General features: G+C 35.3%; 1 protein-coding gene across 10 annotated transcripts in view; it reads right to left on the reverse strand.

Moving 5' to 3' along the window:
- Positions 1 to 1429: 1429 nt before the first annotated feature.
- The window catches only part of MIPOL1 (mirror-image polydactyly 1), a 503449-nt gene continuing 478665 nt past the window's right edge, over positions 1430 to 26213 (reverse strand). For all 10 annotated transcript variants that reach the window (XM_077126913.1, XM_077126915.1, XM_077126918.1 and 7 more), the window contains one exon: positions 1430 to 1658. In XM_077126913.1, coding sequence (XP_076983028.1) covers positions 1592 to 1658 — 67 coding nt within the window. In that variant the 3' untranslated portion in view covers positions 1430 to 1591. The remainder of the gene's footprint in view (positions 1659 to 26213) is intronic.

Genomic DNA, 26213 nt, shown 5'->3' on the forward strand with positions numbered 1-26213 from the left:
AATCTAGTTACTTCATTTTTAACCCCTATTGTCCCTTAATTTATTTTCTAATTCTCATTGTTTATAAAATCATGAAAAACAGACAACATGAGTAAATTCTAAATTTGAATTCACGGGATGGTTCTAACTGCCAGTTAATTTAATGGATACAGATTTAATAAGGAATAGGGCTTATAAGCATTATGATTCTTTTGTCACCTATGAGAAAGCACTTTTTATTTTCCTGCAGAGAAAAAAAAACTTACATCATCTCCAAAGGTTTGAGAAAGAATGGAGGCAATAATTTATCCTAGACTTCAATCTCAAGGATGAATTAAAAAAATACATGAACTTGGAAAGTTTTTCATTTGCCTACAACATTTTCAGGGATTCAATCTCTACCCATGTATTTAATTCTAACCAGGTACACTCATTTGCTATTGGCCACTAATCTATTCACTCAAAAAAAAAGGATATTTTTCCTATAACTCAATACATAAAATCTCAGTTTTATTCATAACCTTATAAAATTAGAAGTGACTTCTATGAGGTAACTTTTTTGTTATTTCTTAAATAAAAGAAAAAGTAAGTAACCTGAACCAAGTTGCTGGTTCACATTTTTCTAAATCCATATTTTTTACATTATAATTTCATTGTACATTATTGAATTCCTCTCCTCCACAACAAAAATTCAAATGATAATCTAAATAAAGATAATAAAAAAATGCTTATCAGTTTTGATAGCCTCTTGCCTTTTAGGATAGAGGCATGCTGGCACATGCTGATTTTCAAGCAAAAAATTGTCCCAGCCCAATACAGAGAGCATTTCAACAGCTTACATAGAAGTTAGATAATTATCTGGACACAATATTAAAAAAATACTGACAATATAACTTGTAAATGCACCTTAACAATCTCCTGTTTTTATTGAAAATGGTCTCCATTACTTACAATGATACAAAAATCATGCCTTCATGAAATGTAATTTTAATGCAACAAACACTTAAATTAAAGCAAATTATGCATTTAATTCTTGGCATCTATACCTAATATTCTTTAATACTAACAAAGATTATAGGCGTGCTTTGAAGGACAATTATATACTCTATGTCTAGCCTCTCTCATCAGTTAAGAAATAATACTTTATATTGAAATATGCATTTATTTGAAGTTTTGACCTAACACAATGGGTTAAAGTTTTGACAATATTTACTTTGCTGCATTTTGATTCTAGAAGAGCTGTATTTGAAGCTATGTTGCTGACCAAATTTACCATATTTCTGTAACTGTCTCTTATACTTACAAATCTTTATTTATGAATAAAGATCTATATTAAAATGCATTGAGATATAAAATAGCTACAAAATAAGTTGCAACCGTATAACTACCCAATGGTGGAAGTCTGTAGTTAATATATTTGGATAAATAACTCAAGTCAGCAGCAAAGTGGTTAAACATTTGTGATTTGATTTTATCTCGGCATGGAATGTGGTTGGAGTGTCCCACTTCTAACAACTGTTTGCTAAGTTAAGGCTTCAGTGTTTACTCAGTGTTGAATGAAGCAGCCTGGTCACCAGCTGGGACTGCTTCCCCAGACTGTCGATTTTTTCAGTCAGATCACGGTCCTAATGGTCCCCGTTCCCACCTTCTTCCTCAGGACGTCCACCAGCCTTTCCAACCTGAGTGGGAGGTTAAGAAGGGAAAGGGAGAGAAAAAAGAAAATAAAAAGGATGATTATTGTTTGGAATGTTTTGGCTGATAAAGGACAGTTACTTACCTGTGACCAAGCAGTCCTGGTAGTCATGTTAAAAAACAAAGCTTTACCATAAGGGAGAGAAACTGGTGCAGTGTGCCAAGTACTTGAGGTTAAAAATCAACAATAAAAAACTTCAACCCAGCTCCTCAGATTATGTCAGCATTAGATGCTACATGAAATATATAAAATTCTCATTTTAATACATTTACCTACAGTGCATTAAGGTTGTGAATGAATTACTCACTATACAATAACAGAGTAGCAAATTAAATGTAGAGCAGTTTCAAAATGATTTTTACCTAAGAGCAAAACATAGTTTAACAAAGAAACGTTAGCAATTTTATCTGTTAATTAGCTAAATAAGTGACACACTGGTTGGTATATTGTACAACTCCTATGTATTAAATTTATTTATTTTTCATAGAGTCACCTGATGAAAATAAAACAGGAGTTAGGTGGGAAAAACTCATGTACCAGTAGTATGCAAAACAACTTAAATATACACAAATGTTTTAACACTAATAAAACTGCACTTTCCACACTACAACAAAAAAGTTTCTGTACCTGAGTGTAAGAAATAAACTAGGAATTGTCTATATCCCTCAAGCCTTTTTAGTTGAAGAAAAATGATTTTTTAGTGATTAAAAATCCATCAAATAAACTGAAAACAGAGTCAGAAGTTCAGAAGCCCAGTCTGCAGTGTCCTTAGGCCACTCTGCTGGAGGAGGACCCTGTTCACATGAATCAATGAGTTTTGTGCGACAAAAGATGACGGATTCAAACCATTACTTTTTTTAAAAAATTTTCTCTGTGGAAGACCTGAAGGCTCAACCCAAAAATGTTCTTGAAATATTCCTTATAAGTGAAAATCATGGCCAGCAGCTTTCATTACACAGTTTCCCCTTCTCAAGCACTGTTGAATGACATAGTCTAGTCTGAGCCACAGTTAGACGCATTTATACGAATCCATGCATGAGGGTCTTTTGCAAATAAATAAAGCACAGTGTTACAAACTGGAAAAATGAGGGTGTTCTTACTGTTACACATACTGGTTTAGACGGTTTGAGAGTATCAAGTCCATTCCTTGGACTTATCAACTGTATACAACACTGAAAACTAATTCAAGTTCATTGGAAGATTCTGCATTTATCAAGAGTTCCATTAACAGAAAGAAGGAATACGAAATATTTTCGTATTCCTTCTTTCTGTTTGAAAATAAATAAATAATAGGGTGGACAAAGGGTAAAATAAATTGGGTAGATGGAAATACTAGTGATCAATGAGAGGGTGGGGTAAGATATATGGTATGTATTTTTTCTTTTGTCTTTTTATTTCTATTTCTGGAGTGATGCAAATGTTCTAAAAATTGATCATGGTGATGAATACACAACTATGTGATGATATTGTGAGCCACTGTGCACTGGATGTATGTGTGTGAAGATTTCTCAATGAAAATATTTAAAAAATATTTTCTGTGAGAAATGTTTTATTTATCATAAAATAAAAAGATGAATCTTGCTTAAGTTTATTACTACACATTTCTCAACTATAAATTATATACAAATATACATTCACTCAAACAGCATCAGAATAGTGGTGCAAATACCTGAAGTAATGAGAAGATTCCCTGGAAAATTCACTGTATTTACAAATTATTCCATATTTAGTCAGACTTGATAAAACTCGTGATTTTAGGACTCATAGGAATACATAAATCCTTTAAAGCAAAGTTTCACTAACTTAAATTGGGTGAGGAGGAAGAAAAATAGCACCGAATGAATTGTAGAACTACAGCATGAAACATAAAATATTCTTAACTGAACTGAAGTTTATTGGTAAAATCTGAGAGTAACTTGAATGAACTATTAACAAATAGCCCTTAGTAAAGTCTTGAAAAGCCATTAATAGCTTTTTTCTGCATATATAGTGTTTAAAGCCAGAATATATTGCTATTGAGTTGCTTAAATATATCCTTTCTTTACAATATCATTTACATTATAACTATTAAAAAACTTCCTCATAATGTAAAAGTAAGCCCAACTCTGCATAGTTATTATTACAATTTCTACTCTGCATGGTTGCTATTACGAATTCACAATTAATTGAATCCTGAGTTACTGAAATAAAACCATTCTTTTGGCTTCTCCTTTACAGATACACTCATCTTCCTTCTTTTTTAAAAAATACATTAGGACATCTTTTCATTTAGAACTCTTACATTGTGGTAAGGTAAGAAGTTAGGAGGAAATACTAAAATATCATGTTTTGCAATGTCTCTACTATATTTCAACAATTACTAGATCAACCACATTCTCAGTTTATCCAGGTTGAATGATTTATGAAAATTTGACCTCAGCAATGAGAAAAATGTCAATTACTAGTTTTGCAAAAGCTTACTGACTTCTGAAACACAATGAAGCACCTATTCCCCCTGCAAGAAATGGAGCACACCTGCCAAACATGGGATGTGCCAACAGGAAGCTATGTGTGTATGTCTGCTGAAGTACTATGCAGGATTTGCCTGCAAGCTATTCTTTATTGTCCAAATCAATAATATCCTTCAAAAAATTATGAAGCTTCCTAAAATAGGTTCCAATTGCTTTCCATATTACTCAGTGATATTTTCTCCAAGTGCTTCAGGAAATAGGGCTAGGATAGGATTAGTATTTCTCCATTTTAAATATTAAGAACCTGAAGCAAAGAAGTAAACACAAGACTTTGAGGTAAGACAGTGACAAAGCTAGGCCTGGGTTTCCTTGTTTTTAGTTCAGAGCTTATTTCCACTAAGATTTGAATTACCAGAGACCTACAGATTTCAGATTATAGCTCAATGGACTGCTTTAATAACTTCATGAAATTTACTCCTCAAGTTCTTGCTTAAATTGAGAAAATGTTGGTTGGTGTGTTTCATCTACTATTTTAGAACAACACATTATTAGAAAGCAAATTCATGATGGTGTACACAATTAGGAAATAATAAATAGATACAATCTACTATTTGCCATAATACAAATTTCTATATAAATTTGAAAAAATACTTACAGCTATATTTTAGATTTTCTACTCTCAATCAGTTAACATTATTTTCATGTTTTCTTTATAGCTGTATAAACATACTATATATAGGTAAACATGTATATCAAACATGTTACCATGTACTGTAATGGAATGCATAATTCTCCATTAGTAGACAGCCGTAATTATTTATAATTATCCTATTTGGTTTACTTCCATTTTTCCTCTTAATGACCATTATGGTATATTTTGAAAGGCAAGTAATATGTAATGAGTATAGATTATGTGCCAAGCACAATGATAAGTAATTTAAGCACATATTTAATTTTTACTATAACTCTATGAACTAGAGATCATCATCAGATGACAAAACTAAAGGATATAGGGCAGGCCATGGTGGCTCAGAAGGCAGACCTCTCGCCTGCCATGCTGGAGACCTGGGTTCGATTCCCTGTGCCTGCCCATGTGAAAAAAAAAAACCACACACGCAGAAAACCTGAAGGATATAGAGGCTAATTTGATCAAGGCCATACAGCTAGTGGGTTTTGGAGCTAGGATGTGATTCTAGGTCTACCTATGAAGTTTATAAAAGTGCTTATAAAAATACTGTGGCTTTTAAGCCTTAGGCTTGAAATTTTGTGGGCCTTAATTACTTTTATTGACAAAGGGACAGCCTAATAGAAAGAAGCAAAACAGGACAAATTCCTCATTAATCAACTGAATTGTACCAAAGTAAAAATCTCAATACTGATTGCACTTATGAAAAATTTTTGTATTTGTCAATGTGAAACCGGGAGAAATTTTATTGACCAGAGATACTTTTCTCTCCAGAAAAAGCATTCCTACTATTTAGGCAATAAAGTTACCCCATCAAACATGTTTACTTTTTTTTTTTCCCAGGGAGAAAGAACTAAGGAAATCCAAGAGAGATGGCTAACAATCATCCCTCTACTAGACGGGGCAGAAAAGCCACTAAAACTGCACATATACAGCGTGAATGTACATAAACATACTCACAAAAGAACATACATGTACATGCCCACAAATGGGGGAATATCAAAAGAAAAGATGACGCTGAGAAAAGAAGAAAGAATATTCACATTTAAAACAGGCAAAACTGTTATCCTAACATCACTAAATCTTCCAATCTATGGATATGTCTTTCCACTTATTTAGGGTGTGTTTAATTTCTTCCAGAAATGCTTTGTAGCTTTTAGTATAAAAGTCTTCTACCTCCTAGGTTAAATTTATTCCTATGTATTTATTCATTTAGATGTTTTTGTAAATAGGATTGTATTTCTGCCTGTCTTCTGATTTCTATTACTGGTGTATAGAAGCCCAACGACTTCTTTGTTTATCTTGCCTCCTGCAAATTTTCTGAATCTGTTTATTAGTTCTAGTTGATTTCTTGTGGGTATTTTAAAATTTTCTATATATAGCATCATGCCATCTGAAAGTACAGAAAGCTTTACTTCTTCATTTCCAATTTAGATGCCTTTTATTTCTTTCTCTTTCCTGATTGCTCTGGCAGAATTTCCAGTTCAGTGATGAAAAACAGTGGTTATACCAGGCATACATACTTGTCTTGTTCCTGATCATACGGGGAAAGCTTTCAGTCTCTCACCATTGGGTATGATATTTGCTTTGGATTTTTCATAAATGCTCTTTAGTACGTTGAGAAAATTCCCATCTATACCCAATTTTTGGGGTGTTTTTAATCGTGAAAGGATGTTGGATTTTGTCAAATATCTTTTCTGTATCAATCAAGATGATCATGTGTTTTTTCCTTTCATTACATAAGTTTGGCATATTAAATAAATTGATTTTCTTATACTGAACTATCCTTGCATTCTTAGAATAAATCTCACCTGCTCATGATGTATAATCCTTTCAATACACTGCTGGATTTGCTAGTATTTTATTGAGGATTTTTGTACCTATATTCATAAGGGATACTGGTCTCTAATTTTCTTTCCCAGTGCTTTTATCTGGCTTTGGAGTCAGAGTACTATTGGCCTTATAGAATGAGTTAGGAAGTAATCTCTCCTCTTCTTGTGTTTCGGAACAGTTTGAAAAGGACTGATGTTAAATCTTTAAATGTTTGGTAGAGTTCAGCATTGAAGTCAACCAGTCCAGGACTCTTCCTTGTTTGGAGATTTATAATAACTGATTCAATCTATTTACTTTGTTTAAAGTCTGTTTAGATTTTCCAATTATTCTTGCTTCAGATTAGGTAATTTGCATGTTTCAAGGAATTTGTCCATTTAATCCAGGTTTCAAATTTGTTAGTTTATAATTGTTCATAGTATCTTCACATAATTCTTTTTGTTTCTGTAAGGTTGGTAGTAATGTCCCCATTTTCTTTCTGATTTCAGTTATTTGGGTCCTTGCTCTCTTTTTCTTTGTCAGCCTGGCTAAAGGTTTGTTGACTTTATTAACCTGAATTTATTGATCTTCTGTTGATTCTTTCTATTGTTTTTATACTCTCTATTTCATCTATTGTGGCTCTAATCTTTTACTATATTATTCCTCTACCAACTTTGGATTTAGTTTGCTCCTCTTGTTCTATTTTCTTTAGGTGTGAAGTTAGGTCATTGATTTGTGATTTTCCTTCCTTTTAAATGTAGGCATTTAAAACTATAAATTTCCCTCTTAGCATTGCCTTTCTGCATTCCATAAGTTTCGGCAGACTGTATTTTTGTTTTCACTAGTCTCAATACATGTCTTAATTTCCCTTGTGATTTCTTCTTTGACTCATGGGCTGTTTAAGAGTATGTTAATTTACACATATTTAAAAATTTTCCAGTTTTCTTTCTGTTATTGATTTCTAGCTTTATTCTATTACACTGCAAGAAGATACTTTGCATTATTTCAATATTTTTAAATGTATTAAGATTTGATTTGTGGCCTAACACATGGTATATCTTGGAAAATGTTCCACATGCACTTGAGAAGAAGGTATATTCTGCTACTCTTAGGTGGAGTGTTCTAAACATTTCCACTAGGTCTAACTGACCTTAATAGTGTTGCTGAAGTCCTCTATTTCCTTACTGATTTATTAATTATTAAATGTGGAGTACTGATGTCACCAACAATTATAGATCTATTTCTCTCTTCATTTCTGTCACTGTTTTCCCCATATATTTTGAGGCTTTGTTGTGAGGTACCTATATGTTTACAGTCATTATATGTTTTCACTGGATTAAATCTTTATCAATATATTTTATCCTTTATCTCTTATAATCTTTCTTGAGTTAAACATTTTGTCTGGCAACAATATAGCTGCTCTTGGTCTCTTCTAGTTACTGTTTCCATGGAATATCTTTTACTTTCAACCTCTTTGTTTCTTTGTACCTACAGTGAGTCTCTTGTACATGGCATAGAGATGGATCAAGCTTTTTTTCATTCAACTTGCTAATCTCTTATTCTTAATAGGGGAGTTTAATTCATTTAAGATAATAATCAAGAAGGATTTACTTCTGCTGTTTAGCTGTTTGTTTTTGTGTGTCTTGTATTTTTTTTGTTACTCAATTACTGCCTTATTTTTGGTTACTCTTTTGTAGAGCACATTTTGATTCCATTCCTCTTTTATCTATATATATTTCCAGTTATAATATTTATCAATCTGGTTTTATGTACATATTTCAAATCACATTTTGCATGAAATATTACTTTAGAAAATGTTTTTCATTCTGACTTTTTCTGAAATGACTTTACTCAAACTTCTCTTTATCTCTGATGTTGAAGTTGCCATCATCCCAGAACCCTCTGTGCATCCTCTAACAGATTTCCAGAGCACATCAGCTTGTCCTTTTACCAGATTGTTTAACATATGGCATTTTTTGAGTCACATGATGCAGCGGATAAGCTGCCCCATTCACATTCACGTAAAATCAGAAAAGCTGTTGTTTTATTTGCTAGCTGCCAGAATACAACACACCAGAGATGGACTGGCTTTCAATAAAAGGGGATTTATTTAGTTAACGTATTTCTTTATTTAGCTGCCTTCAGAGGAAAGGCAGCTAACTTTCAACTGAGGTTCTTTCTTACATGGGAAGGCACAAGACGATCTCTGCTGGCCTTCTCTCCAGGCCTCTGGGGTCCAACAACTTTTCCTGGGGTGATTCCTTTCTGCATCTCCAAAGGCCTGGGCTGAGCTGCGAGTGCTGAGATGAGGTATGCTGAGCTGCTTTGGCTGTGCTATGTTGAGCACTTTCATTTAAGTACCAGTCAATTAGATCAAACATCATTCATTGCAGCAGGCACACCTCCTAGCCGAATGCAGATGTAGTCAGCAACAGATGAGGTTCACATGCCATTGGCTCATGTCCACAGAATAAAACTAGGTACCTTCACCTGGCCACACTGACACCTGAATCTAACTACCACAGCTGTTTTTGCGATTTGTCCTTTTTAAAAATTTAACACACAGAGAAAGGAGCATAAGACATAAACATTATGCATTATTAGAAAGCAAAATGTATGAAACCACCATCTGAGTTAACATCCAGAATACTGTCAGCAACCTTGAAGCTGTGGGGTGCTTCTTTGGGGCCCCCCAAAATCCACACCTGATTGTCACAGTAACCTTAGGAGACTCACTTCCTTGCTTGTCTTTATACTTTTACTGTTAAACACACATTCTCAAACAACACAGTTAGTTCTTGTTTGTCCTTGAACTTCACATACAAATGGGAATCATATAAATACTCCTTGGGGTCTGGCTTTTTCTCTCAGCCTCTGTCCAAGGGTCATCCATGCTGCTGATTTGCCTGTCCTTTATTTTCTGTACCAATAACATTCCAAGATATGACTACACCACATTTATTTGTCCATCCCATTGCTGGTAGGCATTGGGGCTGTCACAAACAATGCTACTAAGGACGTTTCTGCCCACTCCTGGGATGTCCCTCATTGGAAGCACTGCTGGTCGTAGCTTCACCTGGACTCTGACAGGCAGCTCAGTGTGGGTCTAATATGCATTTCTCTGCATATTTATGTGTTTTAACACTTTTCCATAAATTTACTGGTCATTTGTACTTCCTTGTTTTTTGAAGTGCCTGCTCAAGTTCTTTGCCTTTTATTCAGATGGGATGTCTGTATTTTTCTTACTGATTTGCAGGAGTTCTCTCTATTTGGGATACAAGCCCTTGTTGCTTATGTGTGTTGCAAATATCTTCTTCCACTATGGCTTGCCTTTTTTTTTTTTTAAATAAACATTGATTGGCATTTAATTGTTTTCTTTTTTTTTGACTTTTTTATTGTATAATATAACATATATACAAAGCAAAGAAATAAAAAAGCAATGGTTTTCAAAGCACTCTTTCACAAGTAGTTACAGGACAGATCCCAGAGTTTGTCATGGCTACCATACAATCCTCTCAGATTTTTCTTTCTAGATGTTCCAAAATATAAGAGGCTAGAAGGCACAGATTTTTTTTTTATCATCACAATCGACTTTTTTTCTTTTTTGTTATTTTCACAAATATATATATATATACAAACATATATACAAAAAAAAGCAATAAATTTCAAAGCACAGCACAACAATTAGTTGTAGAACAGATTTCAGAGTTTGACATGGGTTACAATTCCACAATTTTAGGTTTTTACTTTAAGCTGCTCTAAGATCTTGGAGACTAAAAGAGATATCAATTTAATCATTCAGCAATCATATTCATTTGTTAAATCCTATCTTCTCTGTATAACTCCACTATTGTCTTTGATCTTTCTATCCCTCTCTTTGAAGGTGTTTGGGTTATGGCCATTCTAACTTTTTCATGTTGGAAGGGTCTATTGATAATATGGGGTAGGAAGATGGAACAAGCTGATGTTCTGGAGAGGTTGGGTCCTCTAGGTTTCAGGAATTATCTGGGCCAGGGACCCATTTGGAGGTTGTAGGTTTCTGGAAAGTTACTCTAGTGCATGGAATCCTTGTGGAATCTTATATATTGCCCGAGGTGTTCTTTAGGATTGGCTGGGATTGTCCTGGTTGGGTACTGGGAGGTTATGATAGGTAGGAAAGTTTAACTGAAGCTTGCATTAAGAGCAACCTCCAGAGTAGCCTCTTGACTCAATTTGAACTCTCTCTGCCACTGATACTTTATTAATTACACTTCTTTTCCCCCTTTTGGTCAGGGTGGAATTGTTGATCCCACAGTACCAGGGCCAGATTCATCCCTGGGAGCCATCTCTCATGCTGCCAGGGAGACTTTCACCTCTGGATGTCATGACCCATGTAGAGGGGAGGGCAATGATTTCACTTGCAGAGTTGGGCTTAGAGAGAGTGAGCTCACATCTGAGCAACAAAAGAGGTCCTCCAGAAGTAACTCTTAGCATACCTATAGCTAGTCTAAGCTGCTCTGTTACTTGTATAAGCTTCATAAGAGTAAGCCTCAAGATCAAGGTCATGGCCTATTGATTTGGGTGTCCCTAAAGTTTGACCCAGCATCAGGGGATTTCCTGATGGTAAAGTTTCTCCCATCCCTCAGGGGACTTTGCCAATACTTTTTGATTATCTGCATAATATACTCTAGGATGTATCCAGGCATTACATTTTAAGCTATACAGAATCAAAGGACTTCTTCCTTATACTGGGCCCCTTGTGTTTTAATTGTTCAAATGAGCTATACAGATAGGTTGGGTTAGATTATGCGTTATAGAAAATTACAGTTCCAGATCAAATAAACCTTTCTTTCTTTGTTCTCAAAGACAATGTCTTCCTTACCCCTGTAACTTTCCAGAGACCTACAACCTCCAAATGGGTCCCTGTGTTCTGAATTACTTTAATCCCAACCTGATTGGCTTTGTTCTTATCTCTGAATATCAGATTACATATATATAATATATATAATCACCACTCTGGACTAAATGTGTCTGCTATAAAAGCTTATAATCTAGGCCCTTGTTTTCTTATAAGCATTTTCTAAGGAGACTATACCATAATTGTTATTTTGTTTCTTGCTTATCTTGCCTCACCAAATGTCCCACACGTTCATTCACATTGTTGTATGTCTCACGACTGTTCCTTTTTGCAGCAGCACAATATTCATTCATAAATATACACCATCATTTGCCAATCTACTTCTCAGCCAGTGCATCCTTCAGCCACCTGCATTCCTCAGGCATCATGCATAGTGCCCAAAGTCCACAGTCCATCAGCACTCTCAATTTTAGGTAATTTCATTGTTTCCAAGAGCAAGAAAAGCAATAAATACACCCTTGCCAAATAGGAAATCTAAACCTCCCCTTAACTCTTGTCCTTCATCCCATTATTTAACTCTGCTGTTGCTATGGTAGTGCTGATGTTTTCCTTTTAAACAAAGCCCATAGCATGTAAAAGCAGTTTCCTCCCTGTACCCTGGACTTAAACACTCTTTGTACATGAATCATACCTTTGAAATAGTTCTTGCAAGAACTAATTTATATTTCTAGTGTTAACCAGTGGGAAACATAGATCTATACAATCCCTTTCAATCTTGTACATCTTCAATATGTAATACTACTTACAGACTCACTAGAGAACCACCTTCATTTCTATCTATTCCCTTACATTGGAGTTCAACATGGCTTGCCTTTTCACCTTCCTAATGGTGTCATTGTTAGAAGCACCTCCAACAAATGTCAGGGTCAATTCTCTGATGGTGTGGGGAGCAGTGCCTAAAGCAAATGGAAGCTTCCAGCCCATTGGATAGATGCACGGACCCACATGCCTGCTGCCCTAACTTGTTGTGGGCACTCTGTAATTATCTGTCGGCTGAATGCTTGACTAGGCCTTGTTTGTAAGACTGTCCAGAACTGGAGGTCAGACAGCTGAGCTTGTCAGCATTGGTGGCAATGATTGTTAGATTCTGGTGTTACCTCGGCCAGGTGATGCGCCCAGGAAAGCACTGGCCTGATGGTTGCTGCATGGATTTTTTCGTGGCTGATTACACCTGTGATCAACTAAGGGAGTGTCTCCCACAGATGAGATGATCCAATCAGTTGAAAACTATTAAAGAGGAAGAGAGACTTTTTCAATGTTTCTTCAGCCAGTGAGCCTCTCTTGTGGTGACCCTTCATCAGAGCTGCCAGCTTCACAGCCTGCCCTATAGATTCTGGACTCTTCCATTCCCACAGTTGCATGAGACACCTTTATAAATCTCATATTTACAGACATCTCCTGTTGTTTCTGTTTCTCTAGAGAACCCTAATACAGTTGCTGTCACTGGCTTCCAGGTTTGGCTTACTGTTTGGTTTTTAGGTTTGGTGTGGTTTCAATTTTTCTTTCCTTATTTGTCCTTGTGGGTCTGCCTTCTTTTATTCAGCATGATGTTGTCAACGCTCTTCCACATGACAGCATGGCTGGGAATGAAATTTATTTTTATGGCCCCAAAACATTCCACCTATAGATCATGTTTTATCTGTCTACTCATCAGTGCATGGACACCTGAGTAGTTCCTACCTTTGGGCTTTTGTGAATCACACTGCTGTGAACATCGGTATGGAGGGATCTCTGAAACCCCGTTTTCAATTATTTGCATTCCGAGCCAGTGCAACCCAACCCCCCCGCTCAGACCTCGGCACAACACCAGTCTGTGTGCTGGAAGTGGGTGGGCCCTTTTATCTGTATTTTAAAAGTTATTTTACTAATGGTTATCTCTGTAATCACAATTTATATCTTAAACTAATAACACCTTGATCCACTAGTACCAACCTAGTATCAGTGACATACAAATTCTCTACTATATACCTTGTCTCTCTTCCTTTAAATTATCATCTCAGATTACATCTTTATACGTTAAATGCCAATTAACATATTTTAAATGCTATTTTACATGCTTGACTGTTAAATTATATAGGGAAAAGAGCAGTAAAAACCAAAAGTACAATAATAATAGGAAGATTTTATATTTACCTATGTTATTACCTTTTCCAATGTTCTTTATTTCTCCCTATGGCTTTGAGTTACTCTAGTGTCCCTTTGTTTCAGAAGGAAGGACTTCCTTTAGCATTTCTTGTAGGGCATGCCTTCTGATAGCTAACTCTTTTCAGCTTTTGTTTAACTATAAACGTCTTAATCTCTCTTTAATTTTGAAAGATAATTTTGTCGGATATAGAATTCTTGTTTGACAGTTTTTTCCTTTAAGGACTTCAAATATGCTATCCTATTGTCTTCTAGCCACCATGATTTATGATGAGAAATTTCCTGTTAATTTCAATGTAATATATCTTGGTGTAGATCTCTTAGGGGCTATCCTGTTTGTAGTTTGTTGAGCTTCCTGGATGCCTTTCGTCAGATTTGGGAAGTTTTTGGCCATTATATCTTCAAATACTTTTTCTGCTCCTTTCTCTCTTTTGTCTTTTTGGGGCTGAAATGATTTGTATTTTGGTACATTTGATGGTAACCCATAGTTCCCTCAAGCTCTGTTAAATTTTTTGTCAATATTTTTTCTTTCTGTACCTCATATTGGATAATTTCTATTGTCTTGTCTTCAAGTTTGCTGATCCTTTCTTCTGCCTGTTCAAATCTTCTGATGAATCTGTCCAAAGGATTTTTTATTTCAATTACTGTAGCTCCAAAATTTGTTTGGTTCCTTTTTATACTTTCCATCTCTATATTTTTGTCAGATATTTCCTAGTTTCCTATAGTTCTTGAACATGGATTCTTTTCGCTCATTGAGACAGTTAATTTAAAATCTTTGATTAATGGTTCCAATGAATAAGCTTCCTCAGGAATGGTTTTTGGCAAATTATTTTTTTTTTCCTGTAAATGGGCATACTTTCCTGATTCCTTGTTATTTTGTAAAAATTTCTTTTGTTGTGAACTGGACATTCTGCATATCATAGTCAAAGAAAAGTGGTGGCTGGGGGAGGGTTCTATACCTTGAAGACTCCTCTGCCACTTTTGCCTTAGGGGGTTGGAACAATGGCCACACTCAGAGCCATTCCCACAGAGATCTGAAGTAGTTAATCAAAGGCAGTGATCAGAATCAGACTGACAAAATTCCAGATCTTAGAGGACTAGGTCCTTATAGCTCATCCTCACACCAGTAAACTATAATAGGAGCCTGGGCTGCCTTCCCCACTTTGCCTGCCATACCGTTGGAGAATGAGGGATGATAGCGCTTCATGGAGGGTGAAATTCATCTGCATTTAGTGCATTTTACCAGTCTTTTCCTCCAGCTCTTCCCTGGATACTGCATAGTGTTTTACTAGACTCCAGTTTCAAAATATTTGATTAAGACATTTCCTGACCATTCAAAAGTTGGTTGGGGGAGGGGCTGATTCTTGAAGTTTCCTACTTTGCCACAATATTCATTCTCAGTTCTATTTTTTAACCTAAAAATAACTTAATATTATAAATTAAATGCACAGAGTTTTCACATACTCCATCATCCCACACCCAAGATGATGCTCAGAAAATAAAGCTTACAAAACTATTATGGTTCTTGAAATGATTTTGGGCCATACCTGGGTAGAGCTATGAAAATGGAAAAGCTTGTCTTTATTTCTCAAAGGGGTAAGCCTGAAAAAATTTGGTAATAATAATTATTAAAATGGAATTTCAATGAGTGTAGCGAATTGTAAAGATAAAATGAACATCAACAAAATCTGATATTGAGCAGACTCTTTGTCCACCATAATGGTACTTCTCTTATTTCCTGTCAAGGACATAGTCCCCTCATAGTTTTCTCTCACTGACTCTTAACATGTGCTCTTAAACTTTATGACAATAATATAATCTGACTCAAAAAAGGGTCCAAGTGTGTCTGCATTTTCTTATAGGATAAAGTTTTAATCCAAAGGAGTGATTGATTCCCTGAAGGAGGAATTTTAGCTATCAATTGATAGGCATCAAAATACATATATTTTGGGAATTGCATTTTTTTCTTATGACATCAGGGAGGTGACTATTATTTCTGTCTCCACATAAGATTACCCCATTTGTTGTTAACTGGTATTTTAGGATTGATCTATGTGTATTATCTTTTTTTTTTTTTTTTTTTTTTTTTTACTTTTTAAATCCAAGGGTTTATATTTTTGACTGAAATCAAAATAGAACTTTGGTAATGGAGGGTCTTTTCACTGTCTATTAAGAAAATTGTTAGCCTATTTTCATGAATATCTGTATTATTTTTAAAAAGGAAAAAACCCTACAAATACTGGATATATGTAGCCAAAAATATTTAGTTTGAAAAAGCATCATTACTAACCAATCAGTAGTTTGTTGATTTCCACCACAATTTTCAAATTAATAAAATCTAATTCAGTTATTTCCCCCAAACCATTTTGCTGTGTAAAAAGATATTTAGAGTAACTGGAATAAAGGATAAAAGGAAATACAGATAAACCTGATAGATAAGTAGGCTCAGTTCCAGACCACCACAATAATGGGAATATCACAAGAGTCATAGGAATTTCTGGGTTTCCCAGCATGGTGGTTTGGAATATGTACTTCAGAAAAACATGTTCCTAAACTTAATGCATTCCATTGGGTGTGAACCCAATGTAAACAGAACCTCTTGATGGGGTTACTTCGTAAGATGTGGCACAACTCAGTCAGGATGGGTCTTAATCCAATTACTGGATTCCTTTATAAGCAGAATGAAATTCAGACACAGAGACAGATCTAGGGAGGGGGCAGCCTGAAGGTGAGTCAATAGAACCCAGAAGAGAACAGACAGGCCAGGAGAGGCTGTCATGTGAATTGCCATGTGAAAGAGAAGACTGAAATAGCCAGCAGCCAGTTCCAGAATGCTAGTCTGTGGGAAGAAATCATTGCCTTGATGCAGCCTCGATTTGGACTTCTCTTGGCCTCAAAATCCTGAGGCATTAAATTTCCATTGCTTAAGCCAACCCATGGCATAGTATTTGCTTGAGCAGCCAAGGAAACTAAAACATCAAGTATATATAAAAGTTATTTTACACTATACTGTAGTCTAATATGTGGGCAATAACATGTTGTCTAAAAAATGTACATACCTTAATTAAAAAATACTTTATGGCTAAAAATGCTACCCATCATCTGAGGTGTCAGTGAGTCTTAATTGTTTTGCTGATAGAAGGTCTTGCCTCAATGTTTATGGCTGTTGACTGACCAGAGTGGTTTACAGTTAAACAGTTTCAGGTGTTTCCCTCTAGCTTTTCTAATACAGTAGAAATGAAAAAGGAGTATCTATATAATGCATAAGAATAACCTCCAGAATTGACCTCTTGATTTTATTTTAAATCTCTTAGCCACTGAAACTTTATTTTGTTTCATTTCTTTTCACCCTTTTGGTCAATCCCATAATGCCAGGGCCAGGCTCATCCCTGGCAGTCATGTCCATGTTGCCAGGGGAAGTTTACACCCATGAGAGTTATGACCCATGTAGGGGGGTGGGTAGTGAGTTTATCTGCGGAGTTGGTTTAGAGAGAGAGAGGCTCATTATAGGGTTATCAATTAGCCTAATTTCAATATTGTTGAGTCTCAAGGAATAAGGGAGGTTTAAGGAAAGGGAGAGAAATGGGAATAGCCAGGCGGTGGAGCAGTTCAATTATGCCTTCATGGGTGCAATTCATGGAACCCCAAAACAATTTCAATAGTAACATCAAAGATCACCGGTCACAGACATAACAGATATAATAATAATGAAAAAGTAGGAAATACTGAGAGAACTACCAAAATGTGACCCAGAGACAAGAGGTGATCACATGCTATGGGAAAAATCATGCAGACAGAATTGCTTGATGCAGGGTTGCCACAACTTTCAAATTGTAAAAAATGCAGTATCTGTGAAGTGCAATAGAGTGAAATACAATAAAACAGGCTATGCCTATATTATAGAGAGATTAATTTAGCTTCATGTTATTATATAAAGCATTATTGTACCAGTTTGAAACTTTTATGTACCCCAGAAAAGCCATGTTCTCTATCCTAATCCAATCTTGTGAGGGCAGATCTATTGTTGGGTGGGATCTTTTTGTTTAAGGTATTTCCATGGAGATGTGATCCACCCAAGTGTGGGAAGGACCTTCTAAAGAGGTGGTTTTCACGGAGGTTCATTCAAGGTGGGTCTCCATCAACTTACTGGAGTCCTTTAAGAGGAAACCATTTTGGAAAAAGCTTCAGGCCTGCAGAGCTGACACAGACAAGAGAACTTTGGAGATGCAGAAGGAAAATGCCCCCAGGGAAGGCTGTTGGAACTAGAAGTCAGGAAAGAAAGCTAGCAGACATTGTCATGTGCCTTCTGAGCTGACAGAGAAAACCCAAACTTCATCAGCCCTTTTTTGAGTCAAGGTATCTTTGTCTGGGCATTTTTATTGCCTTAGAACTATAAACTTGTAACTAAAAAAATTCCCTTTATAAAATTCCCTTTATATTGCATTCTGGCAGCATTTAACAAACTAAAACAAATTTTGGTACCAAAGAAGTAGGATAAGGGGAATATTCTGGAAGAGTTGTGAGGAACTTGATATAAAAGGACTGGAATGCTCTGAAGAGACTGTTGGTAGAAATGTGGAATCTAAAGATACTTCTGATAAGGTCTTAGACAGAAATGATGCATGTGTTGTTGTAAACTGGAAAGAAGGTGTCCTTAATTAAAAATGACAGAGAATTTGGCCAAACTGTGTCCTTGTTTTTCATGGAAGGTAAAATTTAAAAGCCATGAGCTGAGATATTTAGCTGAAGAAAATTTCAAACTAAATGTGGAAAACGCAGCCTGGCTTCTCCTTGAAGCTAATAGTAAAATGCAACAGGAAAAAGATAAGCTGAAAACTGAACTCTTGGGTACAAAGCAGCCAGAAATTGATGGCCTATAAAATTCTAGGCTTCCAGAAAGTGAGATCCCAGAAAATAGTGCCCCACATGAGGATTTAACCAAACATGGAACCAGCCAGACAATACAGGACAAGCCAGGACTGAGGGGGTGTTATCCAGAAAGGATTTGTGGAAATCCTATTGTCTAATGGGTATGATCCTAGTATACTGCATAGAAAACCAACAAGAATGCTGTGGGATCTGTGTAAATGGAACCACTGCCTTCTGAACTAAAAGGGACAGAAAAGAGACAAACTGAAGGAAAAACAACTTCAAAGGCAGAACCATGGAAGCTAAGGTCTGAAGCCAAGAAACCTCAGGCCAGGAGAATGGATCTGCCCATATATAAAGAGAGGGTAAGTTTGTCCCGTAAACAGAGGGCAGGCCTTACACTTTGATGTTCAGAAAGAGTTTCATCGCCCCAGTTGCTGGAGACAGTGAAGCACATGAACCAGGGAATGGGGAGAGGCTGGCAAGCACTCCACTGGTCTGAGGGGTGGAGCCGAGGAAAAGCTAGTCCTTCCAATGATTCCCACTGTTAAAACTTGTACTCCAGCATTTGCCAAGAACAGGACCACTGTGGAGGCCCTTGGAAAGGGTGGCAGAGCCACTTTCTAAAGCCTTGAGGATAAATGACACAGACTTAGAAATCTAATGGAGTTTGCCCTGCAGATTTTCAGAACTGTTTGGGTCTGGTGATTCTGTGTTCCTTCCAATTTCTCCCTATGGAAATGGGAGTATTTATCCTATGACCATTCCTCTATAATAAGTGGCAGTTAACTTGTTCTGAGTTTTACAAGTCCAGAGCCAGAGGAGAATTTTGCCTTTGGACATACCATGCCTGTAACTGACTTTGATGAGATTTTGTGCAATTCCTGACTTTGTATTGTATTTGTATTGTTACTGAAATGGTTTAAGGCTTTCTGATATTGTGGCGGAATGAATGTATTTTGCATCTGGAAAGAACATGTCTTTTTGGTGTCCAGAGGGTAGAATGTGCCAGTTTGAAACTGTTATGCACCCCAGAAAAGCCATGTTCTCTCTCCTAATCTAATCTTGTGAAAGCAGACCTATTGTTGGGTGGGATCTTTTTGATTAAGTTGTTTCCATGGAGATGTGATCCACCCAAGTGTGTGTGGGACCTTTGATTAGGTGGTTTCCATGGAGATGTATCTCCATCCATTTAAGGTGGATCTCCATCAGCTTACTGGAGCCCTTTAACAGGGAACCATTTTGGAAAAACTTCAGAGCCAACAAAGACAAGAGATCTTTGGAGATGTAGAAGGAAAAACACCTCTGGGGAAGCCTTCTGGAACTAGAAGCCAGAAGAGAAAGCTAGCAGACATTGCCATGTGCCTTCCCAGCTGACAGAGAAACCTTGAACATCATTGGCCCTTTCTTGAGTAAAGTTATCTTTATCTGGATGCCTTAGTTTGGACATTTTTATCACACTTAGAACTTAATAAATTCCCTTTATAAAAGCCATTTCTGGTATATTGCATTCCAGCACCATTTAACAAACCAAAACAGTTATCATTCATTCATTGGAAATATTTCTTGAGTACTTATTTTGTGAATGATACCTTTGGAACAAGTGTTGTGTCCTACAACATTTTCTAGGTGTGCCTACTGTAAATACATATAATATTAAGTGCATTTACGAATACAGAATTATTCATAATAATGGACCATAAAAGGAATTCTCAATCATAGCAAGTTATGATATGTGAGCTCCAGTTTATATCTTTTTCAAGTGGTTCTAAGGTTTTAGATATTGAGGACAAGAGGCTGTGTTACAGGAAGACAGAAATTGTGAATAATCTCATATTTATTAATTGTGCATCTTTAGTTACATTAAGAAACTGCTTTGTACCTTGAAATTAAGCAACAAACTTGGATTTATCATTGAGATGAACCAGGACATAGAAAACACTTTTAGTACATGTATATTCAGGTGTGCTTAGATTAGACATGATATTCCTTATCCAATGTTATTAATATCCAAATTTACAAGACACTAAAAAGTTACCTATATTTTAAACAGAATAACATTTGCCACCTTCTATGTAATCTTGAAAAATGAGGCTCATCAGTTACAGTATCAATTAATATCAATTTAGATGTGGGCAAACATAAAGTTTAGATATATAACAATCAAAATATGCAGAATTTTGCTTTGTTTGCTTTTCTTTCATCCTGTTTAAAAATTAGAACATGAAGAAAGATTAAAGCTATATTTCCTATTTTATAGTATATCTAAGATAATTTTATTTCACAGTTTCAGATTTTAGAGTAATAACTTTGGTGCAATTTTGCTCAGAGTTTAATTAATACTTTGTCAGTTACGTTAGATGTCTAAATATCCTGCAGAATTGTAATTAGTTTGTGGCAAAACCAGTGCAGTGGGTGGTAGTCTATGAGGAAAGTATTTTCAGAAGATGGAATTATTTTGCTTAAGCCCCTATCCTACTATCAGAAAGTGTTTGAGATAACAGGATCAATTAGAAGAAAGTGACAATTTTATTGGGCCTTTTCTCCTTATCTGAGGATATTTAAATTACATGTAACATTCCCATGAAAACTCACACCAATAACAAGCCCATGAGGCTCTAGGAGGACAGAAACAATGTGTATTTTGTTCATCACTGTTTACTTAGTGATTAACAGAGCAGGTGCTTGGAAATCAATAGGATATTGTTTATGAATAAATACACACACACATGCTGGGAACAGAAAGTAAAGGAATTTCATTTGCATTCTCAATTCTAAAGTAGTGGATTGAAATGTTGGTGATGAAATCCCCCACCCGCAAACATAAGTTTCAAAAATAAAAAGAAGTAAATTACTCCATATAAGGATTTATGGTATATGTTTTATTTAGTCAAGGGCTTTTGCAGAAATGTATTATCTGATAAAGCAGTTAAAAGAACAGATTTCTTCCACCTTCACAGAGGGAGTTTGGGGTGGGGATGGAGTTGACAGGATTGAAATTAATTGAAATTTCAGCTTAAGTAAGAACTAAATTAGGGCTATCCTCTTTGTATCAGGAGGAATTAAACTAATGTGGTAACAATGAATTAATGATCTGGAAAACCAGTATCTTTAGGCTTTTTTTTATTGACTATGTAACTTATCAGGAGAGAAAGTGAAGTACAGGAAGGAATGAAGTTGCAATGAACACGGATTGCTTATGGATCTTCTATGGGAGAAACATTAGTTCAAAATAAGAAGGCACATGGCAGAATTTAGGAAAAAACAAGTTGATAAGGTCAACCATTTTAAATATTCCACTTTTCATTTCTAAAAATTAAAATAGAATATGTGGTAGGTTGAATTATGTACCCCAGGAAAAAAGCTCCCAATGTAAATGCATTCCTATGGATATGAATTGGACCTTTGGAAGATGTTATTTTAGTTAAGATGTGGCCAACTGAATCAGGCTGGGCTTAAATCCAGATTACTGGAGTTCTTTATAAACAGAATGAAATATAGATATATAGAGAGCAAGCCATGGGGAAGAGTCCAGAAGCTGAAAGTCAGAGGGAACCCAGAAGAGAAAGGAGAGGACATCTCCTTATATAAATGCAAAGACTTAAGGGTTGCAGCCAGCCAGCTCCAGAACACCAGTCTTCAAGGAGAAAGCATCGTCTTGCTGAGGCCTTGATTTGGACTTTTTTCTCAGCCTCAAAACCATGAGCCAATAATGAATACTGTTAATTTAAGCCAACTCACTGCATTTGTTTTAGCAGCCAGGAAACTAAGTTAGGTTAAATTAGTGTTATTTTTTTTAAGGATGCAGATTGGTAGGAAAAATTTTCTTCTTTTTCTTATTTGCAACTGCTCCCCAGCTTCTAGAACAATCCATACAAACATTTGCTTATGTTACATCTGAAGACATGTAGAAGACTTTCACTTCTTTCAGCCTGAAATATACTGTTGGTTATATCATTGTTCTATTTAAAATATTACAGTTTCATTATTTGTAAAGTATTTTGTTAAAAATTAGGAATAATAAGTCACTTCATTTGTAAATGCCATTTTGAAAATTTCTCAGTTATTATATTCAAAAAATCTTTTTCCTATGGACAATAATCCTTGGTTTCCAGATAAGGTTGTAATGAATAGAAGTATGAAATATGATCTCATTCACAGTATTATTTGACTTTTAGGTATTCACTGCTCTTTCTGACAGTTTTAAGTTCTATATTATAGAGTTAGGTATTTTCCATTAAGCCTCAAAATTTTTATATAAATAAGAAGAGACTCATCTTTCTGAGACACAAAAAATTTGGCTAAGTAATATAACCATGATACAGGAGATTGCTCTGAAAGTTTTGTGAAGGATACCAGTCACAGAACATATTTTATATAGTTAGAACTGTTATCACAGCAACGTATAAAAGGGAAAACGTTATGAAGACCTTTATCATATATGTAAAAGAATGGAACAGATTTGTATTCTCATTTATCTCAAAATAGTGTGTATTCCAAATATACAGACATTTTATATACTTTATAGGCAAGAAATTCTGGATGCATTGAAAGACTAGCATATCTGCCTGAATTCCGTTTCTTTCTGATTTCTTCTTTTTATATGCCACTTGTAAATGTAATTTCCATTCTTTAATGTCCATTCACTTCACAGTTAATACTTTTCAAGCGCCACAGAAGAGATGAAATTAATTACATACATCTTTCTTTTATATGTTAAAATGTCAGTACTAAGGATTAATGGGCTTTATTCTTAGTGCCTAGATTATTCCTTGGTAGTAAGTTAGTGACATAACGACTCTTTCGAGCTGACAGGACACTATTTAGTAAACTGCAACAGGGACAGAGTTCCAATGATCTTAAATGTGAATTGTACTTTTGTCCGAATTTATTAACAAGAAGCAATTTATTAACCAAGATGGAGTTTTAATATGATTTTCTTTAAACTTACCGTCCTTATATTGTCGCAATACACATAGATTTTTGTATTGAAAACTACCTTAAATTTAGCAATAAAGATAATAAATGAAGCCTCAGATTTGAAAATGGTTAAAATTTACAGACAAGCAGAGGGAAATGTGCAAGGCCAAAGAAAACTATTTTTTTTAAATCATGATTGGTAGAACAAGTCTCATATGAATAACGCAAAGAATAGGCTCAAACCTGCCTCTGGATAAAACTGATAAAATCCTCAATGATATTCAAATACTTTTTATAAAATATGATATATGAAAATTGTAATTTATTGTTATCTTTCCTTAGATCAGATTAGGCTTAGGTAATATGGTAGTGCTTCTATCTTCTGGTATGTGTTTTGCTCCTAAATCTGGCAGAGATACTTCTTTTGAGAAAATATCCCGAACAATATTGAAAAATAGTTGCTATAAATCCTTGCTAATAGCCCATTCTTATTAGGTTCCTCTTAAAGCAAAGTAAGTAATAAAATTCTTACTATATGTTGTGTTCAACCGCTTATATCTGGACTTTTTTTTTTTTTTTTTTTTTTTTAGAAAGGGAGGAAGGGAAGGAAAGACAGAGAGAAGGAAGGAAGGATGGAAGGAAGAAAGGGAAACATCTTTAAACATTTTCTTGTTTTATTGTATTTTGTTTGTTTGTTTGTTTTTTTTTACATGGGCTGGGGCCGGGAATCGAACCGAGGTCCTCCGGCATGGCAGGCAAGCACTTTGCCCGCTGAGCCACCGCGGCCCGCCCTATATCTGGACTTTTAAATATTCATTCACCAGACTGATTCAGAAAATTCTCCTCAGTCTGAGTGACATCATTTCAGGAACTGACCTGCTGTTTGCCTAGAAGAGGAGTTCCATATTGCCTTTTGAAGATTGACACTGCAAATTGCAGCCTTGACATCTGGCCCATCCCTGAATGACTTTATCTTTATCATTTAGAATAACTTTGGACATTCTCACTTTTAGTACTAAACTCCATGGAAAGAGTTTAACTATATGGAAAACAGGGTTATACATCCTAAATTGCTATCATTCCAAAGAAATTCTCATGGATATTTCTATTATTCTCAGCAAAGACTCCTTAGAAGTCCTTTTTTTCTTTTACTCTTCAGTTCTTTGAAGCCAATTTTGATGAGTTTTATACCTGTCACCTGACAACACTGTTCTCAAACCCAATATAACACTTTAGTGTTATACAAAAGGAAAATGAACTTAGCTCTTAGCACTGAACTAAAAGACATTCTATCAATGGCACTGTTTTATTTCTATCTCTTAAGCAGAAAACTTTACATATTGACTTTTTTGCCCTTCACATCTCTTTAGTCACTAAATATATTGTTCTTCTCGGTAGTATTTCTGAAATGAATCCCTTCCTCCCATTCTCACTGCTACTGGTCTAGACTAAGATACTGTCTATAATATATTGTTAAGGCTGCTTCTTACTCTTACCTCTAACAGCAACCTGCTTCAGTTCATCTTTCACAATGATAAATGAGAGGTTAATGTTTCTAAAGTGCCGTTATCATCAAGTATAGTTGAGGCTTAAAAACATCTACAGTAAAAAAGAAATCTACAATTGAAAAACTACAATGGCTTCTTATTCTCTATCACATGAAATCTAAATATCTTTGACTACTGTTCAAGACTCTTGGTAATTTAGCCTAGCCTTGTCTATCTGCTGTCATTCCAGAGGAACCTCAGCTCCTGCTCTGTCTCCTTGCAAAGTACCTCTGCTTCATTTATGCTATTTCACTTATATTACCCTCTTCTTTCCTCTCTGATTATTTATATCCTTCCCAAATTAAAAGGCCAAGTTCAATTTTCCTTAAGCCTCCCATCATGCTGTACCACCCAAAATGAACAAATAACAGCTTCTTCAATACTATCCTAATCTGTGAAATAATAAGTGAACATGACAAAATATATATTAATATACTACTAGCATTATAACAATAATTCTATTTCCAGGAAATTGTTACTCTCCAATAATGGCAGGTATGTGCAAATAGTTAGCTTCAAGTATGTTTGTTACAGCAGTGTTTAGAAACAACTAAATAGCAATGCTATAAACATTTGTGGGCAAGGGACATATAGCATGATTTTTATTTATTCTACCAAATTTAGTAGAGTACTAAGTACATGATATAATTTCTTTTTGATGAGTTGTATTTATATCATGTAATGACAGTAATAGAAATGAAAATAAAATCCAAATTTGTTGCTTTTATTCTCCTATACTGGTCCACATTTCCCACTAAAATCCTATTGTTTTCCAGAAAGTGATATACCATGTTTAACTCCACACAGTAAGTAGTCATATTGACATGAAACTTTTTGCATTAATGCTTACATTGAAATGAAGAGAAGGGTTTTGCTAGCTATAATGAAACAAGTTGAAAGAGTTTATCTTGTTCATAATTACTACCTTTTTGCCAAAAATTTCCATAGGCAATGTACCTCTGATGCTTTATTCATACATGAAAATACTTAAATATCCAGATTAATCTGTCAAAAGCACTGGTCCACTATTTTGACATGCTTACTGACAACAGTGGATGATTTAACTATAGTCAAAGCATGTTATTAACTCCTGTCTAGACTTTCTCTCTCAACCTGAACTACTGCAGGGGAGCTCTCTGATGGCACACATACTCTGCCTTTTATAGCTTCACATCATTTTGCTTTATTATTTGACAGTGTCTTCAAAGAAAATATAAAAAAG

The sequence above is a fragment of the Tamandua tetradactyla genome, chromosome 14, assembly GCF_023851605.1.
Source record: "Tamandua tetradactyla isolate mTamTet1 chromosome 14, mTamTet1.pri, whole genome shotgun sequence".
Classification (NCBI taxonomy): Eukaryota; Metazoa; Chordata; class Mammalia; order Pilosa; family Myrmecophagidae; genus Tamandua; species Tamandua tetradactyla.